Source organism: Cephus cinctus, unplaced genomic scaffold (assembly GCF_000341935.2).
Source record: "Cephus cinctus unplaced genomic scaffold, Ccin1 Ccin1_scaffold1709, whole genome shotgun sequence".
NCBI lineage: Eukaryota > Metazoa > Arthropoda > Insecta > Hymenoptera > Cephidae > Cephus > Cephus cinctus.
This window is the reverse complement of record NW_014333955.1, coordinates 71,106-86,941: the sequence shown is the minus strand read 5'-3', so window position 1 is coordinate 86,941 and position 15,836 is coordinate 71,106. Positions and strand designations below refer to the sequence as shown.

General features: G+C 46.6%; 1 protein-coding gene and 1 long non-coding RNA gene across 4 annotated transcripts in view; one reads left to right on the top strand and one right to left on the bottom strand.

The window, feature by feature from the left end:
• Positions 1 to 671: 671 nt before the first annotated feature.
• Positions 672 to 996, top strand: LOC112495213. Its single transcript, XR_003061565.1, has 2 exons — positions 672 to 811; positions 918 to 996. It is a non-coding gene; the product is annotated as an uncharacterized LOC112495213 (long non-coding RNA).
• Positions 997 to 7,141: 6,145 nt separating this feature from the next.
• LOC107273549 (transcription factor Sox-19b) overlaps positions 7,142 to 15,836 on the bottom strand; it is a 13,712-nt gene continuing 5,017 nt past the window's right edge. For all 3 annotated transcript variants that reach the window (XM_025090884.1, XM_015751872.2, XM_015751873.2), the window contains 3 exons: positions 13,119 to 13,313; positions 11,614 to 11,771; positions 7,142 to 9,345 (listed from right to left, as the gene is read on the bottom strand). In XM_025090884.1, coding sequence (XP_024946652.1) covers positions 8,704 to 9,345; positions 11,614 to 11,771; positions 13,119 to 13,313 — 995 coding nt within the window. In that variant the 3' untranslated portion in view covers positions 7,142 to 8,703. The remainder of the gene's footprint in view (positions 9,346 to 11,613; positions 11,772 to 13,118; positions 13,314 to 15,836) is intronic.

The following is a 15,836-nucleotide window of genomic DNA, read 5'->3' as shown; positions in this document are numbered from 1 at the left end:
GGGGGGGGGGGGGGTGTACCCGGACGTAAGGGATGATTCGGGAACCCTGGCAAAGGTTTGACGGAGGCTTAAACCCGGTACAAAGATCCCATCAATGCCGATCAATGCGATTGATTTTTTTTTTAATCATATTATTGACCCTATTCATCGGGACGACGCCGCAGCGTCGGATGGCGTCGTTATACAATCATTTCATATACACTGTCAATGGGTTTCTTTTCGCTTGAGAATTTAGTATGTATTATTTTTGTTATATTGAAATTTTTTTTTTTTTTACCTTTAACGAACTTTCAACCTTACAATTGCTATTCACTTGTTAATGGGCGATTTTTAGTAGGAGCGAATCTTGTGTAGTTAATTAGTACGCTGCTCAATAGTTTCTGGTAGGTGAGTACCTATTGGAGCGAAATAACAAGAGTGTAGATAAGAATTGACGAGCTACACAGTAAGAGCACCCGTGAAAAATCACTGTGACAAAATTAAACCTATATAAATCATTGCCACCCACACGTATCTGTATATACCAATTGCCAATATTTACCTGATAACATTAAAACTCTTTGTTCAAGCATTACCGAGACTCTCTAAAGGGTGAAGAATTCTGGCCATTGGAGCTCTTCATTAATCAGTAAAACCCATTCCATCTGCTGCTACCATAGAGATATCGATTGTCTCCTACCTACTGGTTGTATCGCTAAAAGCACGTCCGTACAACTGTAGACGCCGGGTACCCACTGGCTACTTTGGAGGACGGCGGCCATAGTTGAATATCCAGCGTAGAAAGTGCTGGGCATGAAGTCTCAAAGAAGGGGTGAGTTTGAAAAATGATTATAAAAAATATTTTTGGACTTTGGTCATAGAATAAAAATTGAGTGTGTATCGTCAACAGTAATTCAAAAATCTTATTTATCATCCAGATCAAACCGTACCCGAGGAGCCAGAGAACGAAGGAGGTCGACGCTGAAGAATGCAAAAGGAAAGAAGAGGAATGAAGAAAAAAAAAACAAAGGAAGAAAATGTTTTGTCGTCGCGATTGTTCGAGGCTGCTCTTGGTTCCCATTTCTTCGGCTATTTTTTCCCCACTCTTTCTACTCCGACAAGCACTGCCGATTATCTTTTTCAGTATTCGCCGGCGTGCCCGACTACTAATTACCTACGCCCGTCCCTCGTCGAGCTTCGAGTTCACCTTTTCCCCTACGAGAGATCGATCGATCGAGCTGGCCCAGAGAGTAATTTACTGGCGCGCGCGTTTCCACCTTCTCCGCGACAACCTCCCACCTTCGGTACCAAGAGCCGGAGTCAACAGAGCCTGGAGTCGTCGCAGGAACGTTCTCCCATCCACGTACTCCCGGACGGACGTGAGGATAGCGGAAGAAGACCGGAAGTAAGAAAATGCCCTAAAAGAAAATCGGAGGAATCAAGCATGGATCTTCACTCTACAACCAATTCTACACTGGGTTCTATGTAACTCCCGGATACCCTCCTCGACCTCCTTGTACGTACGACTGGGGGCACCACTGAGGCGCACCAGGTTTACGCCATTACCGGTAACAGTGGCAGAGAAGTCTTTCAGAGCCAATCGTGACTCTGCGTTTACGATTGTTCGATCGGCGATTGTTGCGCACCCAGGTGGCCGCCGACAAACGATATTACCCGTCGAGAGCTCCTTTCCGAGGAACTCACTTCTTTCGTTAATTAACCGACCGGCTACCGGACGGGGGAATCAGGCTGAAAAGGTCCGTTTCCATTAAACGAAATCGGAGCGACAGTACTTCTGGACTATTTCCTACGAGCCGAGTACAGTGCCAGTACTCTCGGGCATTGTGCCAATGTAATTTGGCAAGTCGTCCTTGTCCGTTAAATAGAATTAAGTGTAACGTGCCTGAGAACGAGGGGGCTGACCTCACCAAGTCGAAGGGGGACGGAAGAGGCGTTAATGATCCTTAGGACGATGCTGAACAATGAATACAGGTTAGGCTGAGATAGACGTATAGTGGCTCTTCGGATCCCGAGAGCCACTGCCAGATGATAATCATATTCGTGCGCTCTCTGTAGTATCGTTGGATTATCGTGGCTCGGGATTTGATTATGGCTTCTGAGGATCCCGAGGAAGACCCGCGGATGCCGCTAGATGGGTGACGAAGCAACAAGCATTGTCGATTGTTTAATAACTCTCAGTGGGTGTCTGGGGCAGGCCACCGGTCTTCGGCATCCCTCTTCATTCTTACCACCATTGCCATTGTACCCTCGAATTCCATGTGTTTCCTCCTTACTTTGGAATCCACGTCTTTTAGTTTTCTCCTCTTTTTTTTTACACACTCTCAACGCTCTCTATAACGTTTCTCTCGAATGCCGCAACCTGCCTACCATTACGAAATCCACTTTCGTAACCACCACCTCCACTCTGGACTCCTAGCCCCCTCCCGTTGCAAGCCAACACTGCCACGCTCTGACGTTACTCTTTAGTGCTCGGAATGTCTTTAAGTTGTTTAATGTATATTGCGTAATTGACCCTCTCACCGTACCAGGTCATCCTAGATAGACAGTGGGTCGTCGATAGAACCGGGTGGAGGGTAGGTAAGAAGAGACAGAGTAGAAGAAAGAAATAGTCCAGGGGGAAAAGGGAACCCTTAACCCGTGGGGTAGCTCGAGGTGGCGATAATGCGATAATACGTGCCTAGTCGATGCTTTCGGGGGGTCGCGAAGGGGCCGCTTGTGGGTGTTTAGGGTGCAAAGGTTAGGTAGCGTGATAGGATATACAGAGTAGAGCGAGCAAAGTAGTCGGGTTACGGGTCGATGGGACGGCAGCGTCGTTTGTCATCCGTGTCACGCGTTGGACTGTTCGTATGTCGGATGAAAAAGAGTAAGGGAGAGGGGTGGGAAGAGGAGGAGAAAAAAAAAATACGAAAGAAACAGCCGGCATTGTCGACCCCCACAAAGGCTACAAAGGAGGATGTGTGAATCAGCAGTAATAGGGATAATGCAAAATTCTGAAGAAGCTCGCCAGTGGACTTGCGTCAGGGGCGGCGCGTAGGGGGTAGTTCCAGTATCAAAGGACCAGTGGCCATAAGGGCACCAATCAGTTATGAAAATGTGATTTTTATGATTTGAAAAAATTTTTTTTTTTTAATACCTCACAAAGTATTGTCCTACTTTCATTCCTTATTTCTTAGCTTCTTATCTCGATCCCACAGATTTCGTTCTACCGAGCATCCCTTGCTGAGGTATTTTTTTCTTTTTTTTTTTCCAGCAATCCCTGTCGTCTCCTGAACTCACCCTGGTAACAATCGGCCACCCTCTGTATCGCATAATCGGCCGTCGGGGAAAGAACAATGAAGGATTTTCGCGTGGCGCCACGTGCGGGCCAACGTGGAGACGCCGGGCGTCGGACAGACCCGACTGATACTGGTATTACGTTCACCTACAGGGTTTGGTATGTATACACCTATCTCTCTCTCACTCGTTTCAAACCCAATACCCGGTATAACGCAGCCGCTAATCCGTTTGCGTAGGCACGATAGCATTGTTGCTGAGATGTATTTCCGACAGCGTCATCAAGCCTCGCCTTTTAATACGAGACGCAAATCGATCCGATCGGTTCGCTGCACCCGCAGCGATACAGGGTGACCCGTTAAAATTGACTTGGTTCCTTTTTTTCAGACGAGCATCCAGTCTTGTCTACTTTTCAATAGCACCTCGTGCACGGGGTACACTGGCGTGCGATGTACACCTGGGAAAAATTTCCTCGATACCGGGTGAGTAAATTTACCTTGATATTTTTTATTTATTAAAATTTTTTTCCCTAATGCTTCATACATACTTTAACAGGTATCCCATGGACCATCAACTGGATGCTGCGCGGAGATGCCGTGAGAGGTGAGAAATAAGATGCGCGGCTATTGCCGAAGGGCGAGGACGGCGAGGGGGTGAAAAATGAAAGAGAGACTCCGTGTATGAGAGAGAGGGAGACGAAGAGAAAGAGAGAACAGTGAAAGGCGCAGGGTCCTTCGGCTTAGGAATGCAGCTGCACAATGCAGCAGGTCCTCGACCAACACCATCCCGCATATTAATATAATATACATGGGAAGTGGCCATATATGGCCGGCAGAGATATTCGACTCCCGACCGACCCCCCCCGCTCGCCCCACTTTTTTTAAATACAGAATCTTTTAGAAATTCTTTTTGAACCGTCCACGAAAATGGATATCGAAACCGGTATGGATAAACATGGCCGATCAATGACAAATCAATTGAAATTGGCTGTCATTAATTAAAGGCTTATTCACACCATGAGAAAAACACTTATGGGTCCAAGTCGTATCTTATGTTATTCGGTACAGTCATCCTAAATAAGATCCCTTCAGGATGGAATCCAGAGTCCAGTCGAGCCCTCCTGACCTAACCATCCGGCAGACAACCTGATCCCAGGTGCACAGGTGTGAATGGGGCCGCGACTAATTTACATACCGAAACTCCAGCGACCAATAGGGGACTCTGGGTATTGGATACTTTTGTACCGGAGGGAACGCCGGGGTTACCGTCTACAACTGGTTCTGGTTCGGAACCAGCTACCAGAACGTCACCGGTTTCAGGACACTTTATTTCTTATCCTAAATAAAATTCGAAGATTTTACTTCGATAGGACACACACGAGCACCCATACGCACTCAGTGCGCTTATACTTTAATCGGCTGACTCATGCGACATAATTGAACCCCTTGCGATAAAAATTCAATCAAACGAGGCTTAACCACCCCTCCTTGGGATTGTCAAAAGATTTCAAAAAAAAAAAAAAAAATTGGTACTTGTTCGTGGATAAAAAAAAATTGACACATCAATGCCTCATTAATTATTAAACTCCTCGTTAGTAAACACGTGCGTGACAATTCGTACGATAATTATTTATCAATGTTGTTCGAGGAAATTTTGGAAATTTTTTCGTAGTCGATAAAATTTTTTTTTATACCGATTTTAACTTTTGGTACCCAAATGGGAATTACGGAACGAACGCACGACTTCCGGTTACTAAGTATTGCTTGATACGAATTGTCACGCACGTGTCAGGAATCTCACACATGCGTGAATCGACTGTACGTTAAGTTAGCCATGTGAGGGTGGAGTTGGATTTTCGAAATGTAGCTATGACTGTACCGCAATATAAACAGGGAGGTGGGGCGGGCATATGTGACCGTATCCACATACGTACGTATAGCGTTCGTAGATACTGGCTGACTGATTGACTGACAGCCAGGTAGAACGGGACGGGAGTTGGGTATAGTATCTCTGTGAGACATACGGCCGATCCCGGGCAGACATTATGACTGGCATATATTATAACGGGTGGGCGGAGAACAGTGCACTCGCGTAACGTAGTGTTTGCTTTCGCTACGCCGAAGTCCTGGACGATGTGTGTTCAAGCAAGGATTGACTCGAATAAACATTGAAACACCGATAGTTCATGCCGTCTGGCACCTGCTACTCAAAATAATTACATGGTAAATAAGCCCCGGGGGAGGTGGTGGGGTATATCTCAAAAAGATCGTACAATTGGTGAATAGTGATTTTGCCAGGGTTCAAAAAGGGCAAAACGGATGGAATTGGTTTTGGGGGTTGAAAGGGTTGGGATTATTATGACGATAAGGAATTAGATAACTTATAGATTTTTACGAGGGTATAATGGTAACGATACATTTTAGGAAGTACAATTGTCATTGTGGATAGACCTTGTGCGTGACGTTTATATGGATAGCGATTCGCTATGGGTTTTGGAATTATGATGAATCGAGTATGTGGGACCGTGAGTTTACACGGGGTTGGTAGGAGTGTAAGGTGGCCATTAAGGGAGGTTTTTTCCTATTGATTGTGGATCGTAGTAATTTTGGGTGACGGTGTAGTTAGTAGGTGGCAGACAGGTTGGAATGAAGTGTCTAATGTATAATGAAGCCCGGTCTTCGAAGTGGGTGACAGTCTAAGTGTCTGGAAGACGCATTCCCTGGGTGTAAGCTAAACTAATGAAGTGCTGATAGACAACTGGATGGGGACGGCTCGATGGTCAGACTCCCGTGGACCCACGGGATGATTTAAATTCCAGTTAAACGATCTGTCTAGGCGACGACGGCTGCCAGGTTGGCCTGCCTGTCGAGGACGTCGCTGCTCGCTATAATGGATTTAATGGGCAGTCAGAGGTCTGGGCCCTCTTCCGCGAGGCCCAGTTTGCTGCTCCTGAGGTGTCCTGGTCTTGGGTCGAACGGGGGGGGTCTGACGAGCGCTTACGATACTTACCCAATGGTCTGAGGTCATCTGAAAAATTTTTTGTTTATCCTGTCAAACAGAAATTCTCCTCCGGATCGTCATACGGGCCGACCTCGTTGCCAAGGAAGTGGCACTTATGCGGCTTTCGCTAGGGTCAAAGTGCGCTCCCTGGTGGTAAGTGGCAGGGAATGAAGAACTGGCAAAGGACGAAGAGCCTGCCGTGAGTAATAGGTTGAGTAAGTGTTAGGGCAGAGGGTGGGACTCGGGCTGAGGTCGTACCGTGGTTAGGTTAGGTTAGGTTAGACTTCGGATCCCGCGAAGGTGAGGCGAAGCCCAGCGTCGACTCGAGAATAATGGCCCCTCGGAGATTCAGAAACAATGCCGGCTCTCGAGAGGATAATGACGCTGAAAATTGTCAGTTTGTCGTCTCGTGGAAGCGTGCGTAAGTTGGTAATCATCATGTTCTTTAAGCGTCCATTATTATCGTTAGCGGCGTCGGCCGCTTGCCCCTTTTTTTCTTTTTTCTTTTTTGTATCGGCCGCCATAAGAGCAGCGAATAAACGGCTTGTCTGACGAGGACTGTACACTTACTTCGAAGCGATTATACACCGTTCTACGTGCCCGGGATAAAGACCCGCTTATAAGTGCTTATTTAGTATTATTATTATTATTATTATTATTATTATTATTATTATTATTATTATTATTATTATTATTATTATTATTATTATTATTATTATTATTATTATTATTATTATTATTATTATTATTATTATTTTTTTTTTTCATTCTTACGTCATAAAATCATCCTCTGACACTTGTTAAGCACACGTGACAGTTTTTTACGGGACAAAGGACAGACGTTCGGGTATGACCATTGAACTTTATCTTCGAAGGATAATGATCTTCATCTTTATTATCATCTCCACTTACGGTACAATATTTATAGATTAACTGTTTCGCTCGTTATTGTAATACTCGAATAACCGGTAATGCGTAATGCTCGTTATGACGATATAATTACAGAAGAAGAAGAAGAAGAAGGTCACGTGATCTGTCGTTCCCGTCCCCTCCGTCATCCTTTCAAATTATTTTCTCTGTCACGATGACGACCCACGTGACGGATGACGTGCATGACGGTTGTGATTTTCTTTTTACGTAATTACTGTTATGACAGCCGGTGAAATTATTCATGACGACGTCGAGGACGAAAACGAATGACGATTCACTTGCGAAACGACTGGACGTAATTTTTGTATTTTTATTTTTCCATTTTTTTTTTTTCTCAATGAAATTTATCGCGCTCTTCCGACTCTCGCATTCTCATCGACTGACGTACTTACAATTTTTTTCTTTTAACATACACTCCCAAATTTTCTGATATTTTCTCGTTTTCAGAATTTTTTTTTTTATTCTCACATTCCTTCTTTGTCAGTTATTGCACTGTTTAACGTGGTCAATCTGCCCACGAAGATCGAGAGTCCGTTCGCGCCACGTAGACACATACGCAGATCAGAAGGCGCGTCCATTTATTTATTTTTTTGAAAAAATTTTTTTCGTCATCTAAACGTCCCCTCCCTCCCGTCTTTCGTCCCCCCGTGAACCTTCCTCTTTAATTAGCTAAAAACACCACCCAAGTCCTTAGGGACGCAATGGAGAAACGTAAGGGCGTTCGAGAATCAATTAATAGGACGAAACCTTTTCAGCGTGCTCTAAATTTTGTTTTCGACTTATTACACAATTTTTTTTTTTTCTTAATAACTCTTTCGTTCTTCTCCCAGACGAGGTTCCCCGTTATATTTACAGTCGAATCGTGGCGAACGTGTCCCATCCCCATTAACGCGACGTATCCACGTGACTTGGTCGTTTGGTCAAAAAAAAAAAAATTTCGAGGACGACGACGCTGACGATTAGATAAAAAAAAAAGAGATAAAAGAATAACGTTAAATATAAAAAAATAATGATGACGAGATTCGTAAAACGACCGACGTCCTTTGTACACCACGATAAAAGTCTCCGTCAACCTCGTCATAGGATTTGCGCGGGCGCCTTAAGGCCCCCGCTCACGCTATTTACACAGGGAAGAATATTATGTACACGCGTTCTGTTCACTTTTCCACCGCGTAGGGGGCGCCACTCGTAAAATCGCCATAAAAAATAAAAGTGACAGTAACGTTCACGTCGATCCTTGGAGGCCTCCGCTTCGGATTTATCCTGACGAGGACGACCAGTCTGTCGTGATCTGGGATTCCCCCTTTTCCCACCCACGTCCTCTCGTCCACCCTCGACCGACCCAATTACGAGCTCAGATGAGTTCAGCGACCAGTCCCCGGTCGAGGTATCGCTAACGTAAGAGAAGACGATCGGCACGAGGATCAGGATCAAGAGGTTGGGACAGCTTCAGGCTGATCGACGATCGTTGAGAATCGGTCAGAGCTAGGTTCTGTCGGGTCAGAAGATAACGGTCAAAGGTCGACGGAATTCGTTTCCCGGTGTGGGCGCCGTCTGGTACCCCGGATACTGAGCCATTTGCGGCCCGAGTAGACCTCCTGCCGCGGCAGCCTGTCCGGCCGCCGCTGCGGCCGCGGCCGCGGCCGCTGCCGCCGGGTAGTAAGCGGGTAGACCCGGACTCGCCGCCGCCGATGAGGTCGAGGTCGAACTTGCACTGGATGATCCGTGCTCGCTGCGCTCGCCGTGTTGATGCTGCTGCTGATGCTGATGATGATGCTTGCTACCGTCAGGTGAATCCGATGACGGTGACCTGGCCGAGGGTGCGACCCCTAACAGAGACCCGCTGCCGCCACCAGCCGACCCGTTCCCAGGACTCGACTCCTCGTACAGCTTGTTCTGCTCGTAGGCCGCCCTGGCGTAATCGCCGCTTATCACTGGCTTCTGGTCCATGTACATCTTTGACTGCTCGAAGTAGGCCTTCGCCGAGTCCAGGTAACTCCTGTCAAGGTACGGCTTGGGACTCGAGTCCAGGTACTTCGGGTCCGAGTACATACTCATCGCGAGGGTACTCGGTGGCATGTAAGTAGCGCGATACTTGTCAGCCTCCATGGAATACTTCATGGCGTCCATCGAGCTGACTACCTGCAATTACCAGAAGAGGAAACAAATTTCAGATTGCTCTACGAGTCATTTGGTTCACGTCATTTTCCTCTTTCAATGATCCATCCCCCCGGCCTAACCAGAGTCCCTGTTTACAACCTCATCGTACAAATATCCCGTATCGTAAGGCTAACCGGCAGGATCACCCGGAATAAAAACGCCAGATGATATTTTCAAACAGATTCCTCGAACTCTCGACGCCTACCGTCCGCACGATATGCCGTCGCGGCGAACACCACAGCCCGCCAACTCTCATACAGGCCTCCTTAGAAACGCGCCTTTCTCCCCGATAATTAAACCGCCCCATGCTGCGATCCAGCCCGCTACCGGAGAGTGCGTTAAGTCATGCTGTTAATTATAATCGGAGGCTAAACGGCCGCTACCGACGCCTTTTACGCCATTGTCGGAGCAGCGATTTCGATCGGCCTCGAAAGTTATCTGCTTCTGAAGCTACCATTACAAAGCTTACCGATCATCGCCGTAAGCCTTCCGTGTCACTGAAGGGACGGTGGTTCCCTGGTTACAAAAAGAGATCCTCGAGCCATCCCCTATGCTCAGTCGGTACAGGGTACCGACTCAAGGACACTGATAACACTTGGCCCACAGTGGCAGAGAATCGGCATAAAGAGAAAGGCCAAGCTACCGGTTCCTGCTTCGAGTGGGGGAGGTGGCCGAGCTACGCGAAGGTGCCAATGCCCGTAAATTCGAAGAGGGTCGCAAAGTCGTGTGTGGATGGAGTCGGAAAAAAAAGGAAGGTCCCACTTTATAATGATAATAACAATAATGATTAAAGGGTCAAAGAAATTATTCAAGGAGGACGCGACGCGAAACGCACACTCCTAATTCTATAATTCGTGGCGACGAGGACCCCGGGTACCTTTGTCGGGTCGTTAAGCCGGCTTTGTCCAGATGATTTACGCCACCTCCCGACTCCCTTCGCTCCTCGCTCGGTATCCGTGGCCATTTTTATACCGTATCTCTCACTTTTTATCTCTCATTCTTTTCCTCACCTTTCGTGGACCACCGCGCACGAGGCAATACCCAGCTGCGTGACGTTCGTATTGATCTTTGGCGATTTGGTCCAAAAAAAAAAACGGTAAAAAAAAAAACTACGATTTCTCATGTAGGATTTTTGAAAAATCTCGCTCCTCCTCCAGGTATACGATCTGGCGTAGCACTGCGAACGTTCGTAGCGATCGGGTGACAAAATAGAAACCTGATGAAGGGAGGATGAGACGACAGGTGGGAGGTGGGAGGTGGCGTGGAGGGGGTGCATTGCCAGTGGCAGAAATCCATTGAGAAAATAACGCGTTACGCGCAGGGTGAAAGAGAAGGTGGAGGTGGAGGTGGTGGAGGTGGTGGAGGAGGTGGTCTCTGTATTCGTCGGACGACACGCGGTTCAGAATGGACGCTTTGTCATTGGAAACAGAAGACCGGTACGATCCCATTGTCAGTTGACAGCATGGCTGTCGAGGGTGAGAATGGAAAGAACTGAAAGAGAGTGAGAAAGATAGAAAGAGGGACGTTAATGAAGTTTTGTTTCGAAAAGCGAGGAATCCCGAGGCCAGAAGAGGCACGCGAGTCCAAGTCGCTACGTGCCTTTCCGTTCGGAAATTTTTTTTATTTGAAAAAAAAAAGTTACTAGAATCACAGAAATTCACCAGCCAGCTGAGATGCCACTGCGGAAATCAAAGTACCAAAGAGGCAATGCATCCTCCGCCAAGTACCCGTCCGTGTAATTTCCTCTTACCGATATAAGGAAAGATCGGCTTAATCGGTTGAGGGGTGTCAATCGTATTGAACCCGGTGGAGGTCGAGGATGACATCATCCACAGGCATGAATCGGCATATTCCTTGATTGGGCTTTTTGTCACGAACTAAGGTACAACTAGAAGCACCTTTATCGACCACCCCCTTTTCACACCCCCCCTCCCACTCGAAGGGTGCCTGCCGATTTTCACACGCGGGTTACCAGTTTGGGTAATTAATAACGTGACCCTGGACATGGAAGGTCCTGGATAAGAAAAGGGTAATATGACTACTAGAGCTACCCCCCCCCTCCCAACCCCCTTAAACAATGTCTAAGAGCCGCCATCGAGTATTTTATCTCCTGACGATAATAACAATAATCATCGAATTAGGGGTGGTTAGTAGCTTAAGGGTTGAAATCTGAGGGGATCGTTGACATATATATATATATATACATATACAATACAGCGATAACAGTAGATACCACTAAATTACACTCACCTGTGCAGGTGCGCTGAGACCCGCTGACATCGCGGCCGCAGACTGCTGTGCGGCAGCGGCCGCGGCCGCAGCCATACTGGCAGCCGAGAGGGAGCCGTAAGCCGCGGCCGGGCCGTAGTAGGAGCCCATACCGGCCTGTCCCATGCCGCCGGCCATTCCTGTAAGCAGGCCACGTTTTCCTCGGTTAATCTTGGATGCCTGAGCTACGTACTTGAGGTATAACCAACCACAGTTATTATGCATCATAGTTAACAATACAGTGTAGTGTACGTAGTATTAGGATATATAAAGAGCCGCATGCATAAACATTATGGCAATTCTTTATAGGACCGCGGGCCAACGTCCATCATCGGATGTAGACGTCACTCACGGCTCATTTGAGGTACGTGTAGACCCATCGCTGGTGGATGGACTGAGAGAAAGGAGTGCGAGAAGGAGAGGGAGAGGAGGACATGGACCAGGTCGAGAGAGAGGGAGATACGGTCCCTCACAAATGGTGAGACGATTGGCGTTGAGGTCTCCAAGATTTATGGGCGTCGAGTGCCTTCGACGATTCTACGCCAGGCACTCATCCACCGTAATCGAAACTGACGTCCCGACGCCTGACTGCTATACCAATATACGTGTATACTGCAACCACCACCATCGTCATCAACAACCTTCACTTCGTCGATCGTTGATCGACCAACGCGACGATGAGTCGACTCTATCCCCCAGCTGTGGCTGTGGGTCCAGCGAAGATCATCATCTCGTTAGCTCGTTAGGGAACCGACGTCGCGCTTGCCAAACCAGACAGAACGGACTTTAAGCTGGCGTAACACCTTTCCAAGAAGATGGACGTAAGAGGTATCTCTTGAAGATGGCCGAAGGAAAAAAAATTTTTTTAAATCCTATCAGACCGATACTTTCGATCGAATATGATTTTGAGTTCGTGGATAATTTTTTGGATCTTATGTGGTATGGATCTTGACGGGCTACACGGTGGTTGCATGTTGTCTTGATTATTGAAAATTTTTTTTATTATGAAAATAGAGACCCCGCGAATATGAAAATTCGAAAGTTTGATTGTTATTATTTTGTACACCGTATGTATGACTCGAGCGGATATGTCGTATTTCTCGTATGACAGTCAAGTGACAGCTGTCAAAATTTGACTTTTATAGTATTTACCGGTGCGTACCTGAGTCGTTGAAAAATTTACCTTGAAAATATATTCGATATGAAGCGTCGCGACGCTACTCCGGGACGCTGAGGCTACTCGTTGAATTCCATTCGGCGCTGAAGGCTCAACCGAGTTGAGATTCATTAGACGGCGGCACGCGAGCATAAATGTGTCAGCTGGTTATTATTTATCGAATTGTCTCGACATGCGATGGCGACTCCCGAGCTTTTAATGTAATCGGCAAATTTTTTTTGCGCTCTATACCGCGTCCCTTTGTTTTATATGCATAAAAATCCTTTTTTTTTCATTTCGCAGTTATAAGTTACAACAAACAATGACTCACCCGCACGTAACGCGTCCATTGGTACACTGGGATACGGGATGCTGTACGGATAACCCTCCTTCCTCAAGGTCTTCGGCTTTCTCCTTGGTCTGTACTTGTAGTCGGGATGTTCCTTCATGTGCATCGCCCTTAACCTCTTGGCTTCGTCGATGAAGGGTCTTTTCTCGTCCTCGGTGAGTAACTTCCATTCGGCACCTAAAAAATAAAAGTTTCATCCCGTTAGAACCACCTTCGTCAAAGAGAATAATTTTTATATCTTTTACACCCCTTACAGGACCATGGGACCAGTGGGTGATACGACGACAAGCAAGTTATGGATTTCTTTCTTTCAATAATAATCGGATACCCGGTAGCTGTTACTTTCGAGCGGTAAGCCCAGGTAGCTGTGGAAGATGGCAGCCGTGCAAGAATCAGTGGAAAGTCTGGCTGCCGGGCTGTCGACGAGGAGGACGAGATGGTAAAGAAAGAATGCGGGGCATCCATTCGTGGATCCAAACGGGCATTGTCCGCGGGGATAAAAGTTTTCGATAGCAGAAGCAAGAGAGAGAGAGAGAGAGAGAGAGAGAGAGAGAGAGAGAGAGAGAGAGAGAAGAGCTGGAGGAGAGATACGCAGAATGGATACACATCGCTCAACGGGCTTTGCTACGTTACCCAGAATACAATGGAAGAGTTGCCCCGGACTGGCACAAAGCGCTAGACAATGCGACTACGTGGTGGGACACAGAGAAACGGGACTACAGAATTCAACGCTGGAGATTTCGAGCTTCCGAGGAGAACGTACTAGTGTTTTTTTTTTTTTTTTTTTTTCGAATCGTACAAATACCCTCATAAAAAAATTGTCAAATATTTTCAACCACCGAAACAAAAAGGGTACGAGGTTGAGCTTATACGAACAATTTTTTACCGACTGTACACCCTGGGTAGGACCCAAAAAAAAAATGTATTAACCGTACAAGCAATCATAATTTTGACAGACAATATATTGCTTTTGGTTATTCAGGGGGTGGCCACGGAACATCCACTTTGCTTTAAAATAAGAAATTCAGGGGGTGCGAAACAAGAATAAAGGAGACTATTAGCTTAGGAGTAAGAATAATGGTAAAAGATAAATGAAAGGGGCAGAGGGATGAAGGGGGTGGTCTAATCGATCTTTGGATATGATGTCTTGTATTGGAGGACGGGGAGGAATGGGTGCTCGATTAAAGTCTCTTGTATATTTATATTTTAGCTTATCCAATCGATACACACTTTTCTGTCTGCAAACCGGCGGAGACAGGGGGTGGCTGGGTGAGTAAGAGGGGGTCGTATTTGTTTAGAACAAAGGAGTCCCCTGTCGGCTCCCTTCGGTATTAGTAATAGGTAGTAGCTTGGGAAGGAAGGTGGATGAGTAGGTGGGTGGGTAGTAGGTTGGTAGGTAGCTTGTAGGATGGGTAGGTCTCTCTCTCTCTCTCTCTCTCTCTCTCTCTCTCTCTCTCTCGTGCTTTCGGGGACCAACCGAGCTTAAAGCACAATGGCGCCAGCTTTTCAGTCCTTTCGCTAACGGACAAAGCCGTTTATTTAACATCGTTTAAAAGTACAAAGCCTGTTAATTAATGGACGAAGGTAGAAGCAAGAGACGGAGGCGGAAGGAGACGACGGGAAAACCGAGCCAAGTGTTGGCGTTGTAGGTGAAGCTTGAGGGAAGACCAGAGGTACCCGATAGAGGTAGAGAAGGTACTGGGGCTTGGCATTGCCCATTGACTGAAGTCGCCTTCTGGCTAAAACTGGAGAAAAAAAGACGAATAAAAGCGTCCAAGAGAATAAAACGACGTGGATATCGACGCCCGACGTCGACGTCGTCGTGGATGATGACAAGACCTGCCTAATGGCTAGGCGAAGGTGTTTTGCCAATTTAAGAAGCCTAGGGACTTTGTCTCTCTCTCTCTGTACTCTCCTCATTGTGGTCCTTTGGCAACAGTGACGTCATGTTTAGCCAAAGACAGTCCTCTCTTGGTTATGCTTCGTTCTCTTGGACAAGATAACAGAACGAGGAAGACAATAGGTACAGTTGGGACAAAGAGAGCTTTAAGTCGTTTGACAATTATGCCATGAGTCTCGGATATGAACTATGGGGGGAACCTGGAATAGTCACTTGGTAATTTTTTTTTTCAAAAAATATTAATTATACAAATTATTATTTTTCTACCTAATATGTTTTTTTTTTATTAAAAACTTAGCCTGCTTATATAGGGTGATTCGTGAAGTAATCGATAATTCCTCTTTCTGTCTGTCCTAGACGGGGAGGCCGATAACGCTGAAAATTTGAAAGCGTTTCCTGGCGCTCGCAGCGACGTCGGGTTAGCGTCTGCGTTCACGGGGGAGGATAACGTTCTCGAGAATGGCGTCCCCGGGCTGACGGCAGGGGTTGCAGCAACGGAGAGGAAAAAAAAAGGAAGACTCGTCGGAATTCACTGAATTCTAGTGGGAAAAGAATTTGTCCGCTTCGACAAGTCGCTAGGACATTTTTCCCGTTACCGGAAAAAAAAAGCTCAAGAAATCCCTTGACATCTTTCTTTTTATCTCCATCGTCAACGAACCCTCCGCCTTTATTATTTTCACCTTTGACCTCAACCCCATTCAACGATGTACCAACCGACCTCAGTCTGCGCTCGTCGAACGGCCCGGAAACTGTGCAGATCATCGATGCGTAAGTTGAACAAGAAAAAAATTAATCACCCC